Source organism: Periplaneta americana, chromosome 12 (genome assembly GCF_040183065.1).
Source record: "Periplaneta americana isolate PAMFEO1 chromosome 12, P.americana_PAMFEO1_priV1, whole genome shotgun sequence".
NCBI classification, from domain to species: Eukaryota; Metazoa; Arthropoda; class Insecta; order Blattodea; family Blattidae; genus Periplaneta; species Periplaneta americana.
This window is the reverse complement of record NC_091128.1, coordinates 171,823,281-171,831,243: the sequence shown is the minus strand read 5'-3', so window position 1 is coordinate 171,831,243 and position 7,963 is coordinate 171,823,281. Positions and strand designations below refer to the sequence as shown.

Sequence of the window (7,963 nt, the reverse complement as noted above, 5' to 3'; positions counted from 1 at the left end):
CCATCCTATAGGAACCACACCCACTTGTTGACTAGTTAAAACATGGCGGATAAAGGTTCAACTGTTTCAAAGATGGAGGCACGATCGCCACTCTATATTCTTATTTATAGCTCGTTGCTATTAACTATTTATTTCGCTTATACGATGCTAATTTGTTAAATAAAAGTTGAAAGTAACGTTTCATTTCTTATTGTTATCGTTGTTGTCTTGTTATTTTTTGTTCATGTCTCGCTTTTTATTTTTAACATATCGACGTTACGATAATAGCAAGAATTATATTTTCATTTATTATTATGAGATAGAATATCAAACAAGAAGAAAAACTATAATTAAAGTATGTATTAACGTTTGAAATGGCGTTTTTTTGACTGAAATTTTCTTTGTAATAATGTTAGCTGCAAAATCCTAGTACAGAGCATTGTACGCATAAACAGCAATAACTCAGTGAAAGAAATTTCAAAATTGAGTAATTTTTAGAAAATATATGGCATTTTGAAGAAATAGAATAATTTTTAATTAATTATTTTTTTAAGGAATCAAAAAGTGAAATTGAAGTTTCTGATATATGGTTATATTAATCTACTTTCATATGTTGTCTGATAAATATCTTAAAAAGGTTGGTTAAAAAATGTAGATTTTCCTCCAAAACGTTAATACATACCTTAAAATGAAGTTGGAATGCAATTCAATCATATTTTGAATAATTTTTCAGAACCAATTAATTTTGACCCCGCCAAATTTCTTGGAGTCCTTTGAAACGGTACTAGAATTTATAATGAATTCCAGTGTGGATTGGGCTGCAAAAGAAATGCCGAGTCGAAGTCGCTATCGATTTCAAATAGTATCGTGTTACGAGGACTTCGCTTAGACAACAATAGAATATGAAACGTAACGGCCAGTATATATCAATTGTAACAATGACAGCATCCATGGATAATAAAGAAGGTTGTGGAATACCATATAAAATGCAGTTTCACCATTTCCGTGTAGTATTTTTATTAATGTTGTAAAATGAAAGTATATGAAAAATTTAAAATCAATTCACATTAAATAATAATGTGAACAGGTTATAAAAGTGGTATTTACATGCTTTTTAAAAACTAATCTCATGAAAATAGCTTTCCACCTCGCCATGTTTGCTAAAATCTTCGGAAAGCGATAGCCTATAATTTCGTATCGGCATTTATTTTGCAGCCCAGTGTATAACTTACAAAATAAGCCATTTAACTTACGTTTGGGATGTTAAATAATGGATTATATGTGTAATCCGGAAAGAAAAAAATAATTTTATTTCAGTACATATTAAATGCGTTTCTTTAAGTGTGTCAAGTTCAAGAAATTAACTACGAACGGTAGTATTATGCCAACTAGTAACGCAGACTCGTGTACAACATAGAGCTCTTGTTTTGTCGTGCAGGATGGAAAATTCCCTAGGATTGAACCCACGCGCCTTCCTTAGTTCCTACCAATTCATCCTATTAATTATTGTGAACGTGGGAAGGGCAGTTCAACCCTTCCTTACGCTACCGCGCAGACGACTGGCTGACTGACTCACACACCGACGCCAACTGCGGGGAATCCCGGAATGGGCAAGAGTGGACTTGATCCTCGGCGCTTCGCTCAACGTTGCCACTTCTTGCACGTGAAGATCTACCATGCTTCTGGTAAAAGAATAAATCTGAAGTATGAGATAAGGGGAAAGCTGTGTCGACTTTCTCAGTGGCGCAGCCAGAATTTGGTTCTGGGGGAGGTGATTTTTTTTAACTGGCTATAATACAGACGTGGACAAATTATTAGACTAACACTTTTTCTTGGAAACATAATATAATTCGTCATATCAACTATCAGTGTAATTCACAGGGTCTCTATTGTTGTAAATATGATTGTTTTCATCTTCCGGTATATTTTTCCGATGGTTAAGTATATTTTTTCTGGCTATGTTGGTACTATTGGTGTTTTAATTATATACTGCAGAAGATATTCTCCCATGGCCTGCAAGAAGACCGGACATGAACGAAATTGAAAATCTGTGATCTATACTGAAGAAGAAAGTGAACAAAAAGAGACTTACAACAAAAAATGGACTCATTTAAGCACTGTCTGATATCTGGCTGCATGATACTGATATTCAAAGAAAGTGTCAAACTTTGGTTTCCAGCATCCCTGACAAAATCAACGTGTTAATAAGGAGTAAGGGAATGTTCACAAAATATTAATAACCTCAATACTCAATTTTCTCTTCATTATATCTGTGCAAAATACATTTCTGTTCATTATTTCTACCGATAAATACTGCTTCGTTGCACATATAATTAATTTAGTCTAATAATTTGTCCACGTCTGTACATATGATAACAAAACTTTAATGTGGTGATGTTTCCTGAAGAAACTGTTTACAAATCTGCGGAAAGCAGTTAATCATTTCAAAGCTTTTGGTTAGATTATGAAACAGCATCACATAATGCTGACAACATTAAATTTCCCAGTGTTAAGATTAAAGAGTGTAAATTTCACTTAGGAGAGAATTGGGTTAGAAAAGATAAAGGGAACAGGATATCAAACCAGGAGCTCCGAAACAAAATATCTGAAATTCGAAAGTGGTTAAAAACTTTTATTTTATTATTATTTTTTGTCTTTCCTATTTAGCACCATCAGAGGTATCAGATGATTTTGCAGAACTGATATCAGAGACCCCTTCTTTACTGAATGTTTAGAACTTTCTCATGATATTCTGGAGAACTATATTGAAATATTAACCTTCCCCCCTGACTAACTGCAATAACTTTCGAGGAATTTCACTTTTGTTGACGTCGTACAAAATTTAGTTCAATATTCTTTTGAGAAGATTAACTCCATATGTAGATGAAATTATTGGGAATCATCAGTGTGGTTGTAGGCGTAAAAGATCGAATATTGATAAGATTGTTTGTATTCCACAGATATTTGAGAAAAAATGGGAGTATAATGGTATAGTACATCAGTCATTCATAGATTTCAAAAGGAAGGAGTCCACTGTAAACTATTTTTTTCTGTCGTTCAGTTAGGTAACAGATCATGTTCCTACAATCCTGAATTTTATACCCTTTTTTTGTAAACTTTTGTGAAATTGTGGTTTTTATGGCTACCCTTGTATATTATGATAATATGACAGCATTTTGAAATTCATTAAATCTAGATAAGAAGACGTAAATATAAACTGAATCGATACAAAATTTGTAGCGTTTCTTCGCTGTGACAAGAGTTTTTAAGTAATTGATTACATGGCTATCTTACTCGTGTTAATTATGTAAGCTTGTGTGGCTTACAGCTGTTTCGGTGCTACTCGACACCATCCTCAGAGCCTACTAGAATTATTTATATTCAAGTGTTAAAAGTAGTGTACGAAAGATTCAACATGGAAAAGTTTTTAATTGAGATGAATAGAAAACAAAAAATAATCAGTAATATATTCTCCTACATTACCTGTCACTCTCTGCAAACGCTGGGGTAGTTTTTTGATTTTGCATCTGAGAAAATTCGCTGGTTTGAAGCTAAAGAAGTCGTTAAGCCAAGTTTGTGAAGCATTTTCGTTACAAAGGATTTCCCTTGAATATTGTTGGATAGAGGAAGGAAAAGGTGAAAATCTGCAGAAGCAAGCTCGGGAGAATATGGGGTATGGAATCACCTCCCAACCAAGCTTCTGGATAACTGCTTTCATAATGTTAGCGGAGCAAGAGTGTTGCAGCAGCACTTGATGCAGTCTTCCTGGTCGTTTTTCTTCAATTGCGGCTGCAAACCGTTTGAGTTGTTGGCAATAAATGTCAGCAGTTATGAGTACATTCCTGGGAAGCAATTCGTAGTACACGACGCCTTCTTTAACCCATCAGACGCTCCTTAACATCATCTTCTGTGGATGGACACTAATTTTTGTAAGGAGTGTTGTGTGTTGAAACGACAGAACCATTTTCTTGTACAGTGCATGAGGGTTAAGTTGGCGTGATTTCTACTGTCCTTGTCTGCGGTCCTTGTCTATCGACTGTCAACAGATGTAAGGGGGGAAAGGTTTTCTTTTGTAGAATTCTTGGAATTCCCTTCCCTCCTTCTCCCTTGGCCCTTCTAGAACACACTTTTGCAAACCCAATTAGTGGGTCTCTCAGTGGCGTCTTGGCGTTGTTCGAGTTCATTTATTCAGTAGTATTTTGTGAATAGTGAATAGTGAAGTAAGTGTGTGTCTCGTTGTGTCAATTTAATATAATATAATATAATATAATATAATATAATATAATATAATATAATATACAGTAATTCACAATTTAAACAAAATGTTTTCGGAATTGCATGGTTTCCCTGTTATCTTAAACATTGTAATGTGTGTTGTGCTCTTGTTTTTAATAATCATGGTAGGCAATATGGGAAAACGCGGGAAAGCCTTGAAGTCGGACAGTATGAACATGGTTATTAATGTACACAAATTCTTTACTGAAGAATATGAGGCGCTGAAATGCGGAAAGCAAACAATATCTGTGTCGAGTGTTATCGAAAGAACTGCTGCAGCGACAGGTATATCGTCTCGTAGTGTTAGCAGGATTTTAAAAAAACAAAGGGAGGCACTAGAAAGTGGAAGTGTTCTGCGAACTCCAGGAAAGAAACGCCCAAACAGGACCCCTCAGAAAACTGCAATTGCCTCATTTTCTGCCGCCGCTATAAGACGAGTAATTTATTCTTTGTATCGGACTGATTTTTTGCGTAGTTTGAAGGATATAAATGACGCATTAATTAAGGAAAGCTTATTCACTGGAAGCATATGGAGTTTGAGAGAAATTCTTTAAAAAATGAAATTTAGGTATGTTAAAAATACTCAAGGCAGAAAATTTTTAATGGAAAGGTCAGATGTTATTTTAAAGAGATTTAAATTCTTAAGAAAAATGAAAGAATTACGCGCCACTGGACGCGCCGTTGTTTATCTAGACGAAACTTGGGTTAATGTGAACCATACGAAAAGCAAAGTTTGGAAAAGCGATGATCACGAAATTGACTTCCCACTTCAAACCCCAATAGGAAAAGGTCAACGGTTTATTATTTTACACGCCGGATGTTCGACAGGTTTCATTCCAAACGCGCTTCTAACTTTCAAATCTAAATCAACTAAGGACTACCACGAGGAGATGGACAGCACTGTATTTAAGAACTGGTTCATTAATCAATTATTACCAAACATTCCTCTCAATAGCATCATTGTAATGGACAATGCCTCCTATCATTCAACAGAACTCAATAAGGCACCAATTTCATCAACACCGAAATCTGAAATGCAGTCCTGGTTTCGTAACAATAACATTGAATTTGATTTACGATCCACGAAACCTGTATTATATGAACTTGTAAAAACTAACAAAGATAATTTCAATACGAAATCGACCAAATTGCGACAATGCACTCCCATACTGTAGTGAGACAGCCACCATACCATTGTGATTTAAACGCGATCGAATTAATATGGGGGCAGGTTAAAAATGACGTTGCGAAGCGTAATATTTCGTTCAAAAGTAAAGATGTGAAATTGTTGTTTGAGAGCGCTCTTGCAAAAGTGACGGAAGATAATTGGAGAAAGGCCTGTGAACACGTGGAAAAAGTCGAACAATTTTATTGGGAGAAGGACGGACTAGTAGACGAAATTAGCGATCGATTCGTAATAAATTTGGATGACACGGACACGGACGAGGAACTTTCTGGCGGAGAGGAGTCAGAATTTGAAGAGGAAGAGAGTGCCGCCGCTGCTAACTCCTGGTCGCTGGAAGGAGTGTCGACCATACCGCCGTCACCATAAATGAGGGTAGAGAGAGATGGTGAGTATTCTTTCTCTTTCTAAAAGGGACTAGACAAGTAAATCCTCATGGACTAGTGGAATTCTCCCCGTAGACGACACAAATGTTTCGAGCCGCCTTCGCTCCCTTTGCTCCTCTATGAAACTCAAACCGTTGAAAATGTCGGAAGTTTTTTTTTTTCACTTGATACTTTATCTTCTTTAGCCCATAAATAGCACAGACCACCTCTGTGGTGTAGGGGTCAGCATGCTGGTCTCTTACGCAGAGGGACCGGGTTCGATTCCCGGTCGAGTTGAATTTTCTGCTTGAGGTTTTTCAGGGTTTTTCCTCAACCGTAAGGTAGATGCCAGGAAATTCGGGCCGAAATCATATACATGACAAATCAGTAATACATATACAGTCACCGTCTAGTTTACAACAATAGAACCAGTCTCAACAATAGTACACAGGCCTTCGGATTGCAACTAAAGATTAACTCGCGATATGACCAAAGATGTTACAGCGAGTATAAATAACATGGAGGAAAAAAAGAATAGCACAAATTTTCTTCAAAATTCAAGGCATATTTACAAGCACAACACTCCAAATGACAAATGACAAACGATCAACAATCTCTTAACAACGCAGTGTTTTGATGAACAAAAACGCTGTGATCAACCTAATAAACAGCAGTAGGCTAACGTCTCCTTCAGGATTTATTGTATAGAAACTCATATATCGAGCTACTGTTGTTGGTACGTCTGCCATGATTTGAGCAACTCTGTAATAAGCTGTTACATTACTTATCTTTCAATGACAATCCTAGGCGTAACGAATTCCTATACTTTCATCTTTCTTACTTGTATTACTGATTATTACAGGTGAACAAAAGTATACTGCATTTCTGCACCAGTTCGTATGTCTACTGTTTCTTCGACCTGGATTTCTAGCAGGAGAGCCAACGTGTCTGACATAATGATACCTCGGAGGTATACGAGCACTGATAAAGAAAGTGAACCGTGCTTTCCTTGACCGATGCAATTCAATGACCCCGTTTGCCTAGATTAACAGAGGCGGGAATCGGAGGCGCCAACGTCGCAGTTCGAATTGGTCCAAGCTACGATCAGCAAGATGAGGCTCGGCGCTACCATTCCCGACTTCAGCGCCCAGACCACGCAAGGGCCCATCCAGTTCTACGAGTGGCAGGGCGATTCGTAAGTAATTTCGTGACGTGCTTTCGTTTTCCAAATACATTTTCCCAACGATTGGGAATAAAAGCGAGTCTACCATTGGCAGGGGCGTTGTCAGGCCAAAGTTAACCCACACCCACCCTTCCGGCCCGCCTCCACGTAGATATTGATAATAAGTACAGTCCAAACTTGTTTCAGAACACTTCAAACCCAATATATTCATGAATTTAATGATTGTTGTATTTAGTTCACAACTTTCTTGTAGCTATTATTACTTGTAATTTCCATTAGTCCTACTGTGCACAATGTTCAATCGATAAGCGAAAAGCATATCTGCATGCGAATACTTACTTACTTACTTACAAATGGCTTTTAAGGAACCTGGAGGTTCATTGCCGCCCTCACATAAGCCGCCATCGGTTCCTATCCTGTGCAAGATTAATCCACCCTCTATCATCATATCCCACCTCCCTCAAATCAATTTTAATATTATCCTCCCATCTACGTCTCGGCTTCCCCAAAGGTATTTTTCCCTCCGGCCTCCCTACTAACACTATATGCATTTCTGGATTCGCCCATACGTGCTACATGCCCTCCCCATCTCAAACGTCTGGATTTAATGTTTGTAATTGTGTCAGGTGAAGAATACAATGTGTGTAGTTCTGCGTTGTGTAACTTTCTCCATTCTCTTGTAACTTCATTCCTCTTACCGCCAAATATTTTCCTAAGAACCTTATTCTCAAACACCCTTAATCTCTGTTCCTCTCTCAAAGTGAGAGTCCAAGTTTCACAACCATGCAGAACAACCGGTAATATAACTTTTTTTATAAATTCTAACTTTAAGTTTACACGAATTAAATGTTAAGTGAACGTGTATTCAGTTGTGTGTGTTGCGCTGGCGTTGCGGTGCTCAGATGCTGCCGTGTGCAAAAGATCTAGCGATACACGTCAAGTATAGTACACGGAACCGCAAGCCATTCTAGTATTTCT

The 7,963-nt window shown here is 37.2% G+C and overlaps 2 protein-coding genes across 3 annotated transcripts in view; one reads left to right on the top strand and one right to left on the bottom strand.

The window, feature by feature from the left end:
- Rab14 (RAS oncogene family member Rab14) overlaps window positions 1–7,963 on the bottom strand; it is an 84,634-nt gene that overhangs the window by 46,611 nt on the left and 30,060 nt on the right. The window lies entirely within an intron of this gene.
- Window positions 6,864–7,963, top strand: part of LOC138711188 (peroxiredoxin-6-like) — a 57,354-nt gene continuing 56,254 nt past the window's right edge. Inside the window, exon 1 of the mRNA XM_069842551.1 lies at window positions 6,864–6,997. Within this exon, the coding sequence (XP_069698652.1) occupies window positions 6,915–6,997 (83 nt within the window). The 5' untranslated portion in view covers window positions 6,864–6,914. The remainder of the gene's footprint in view (window positions 6,998–7,963) is intronic.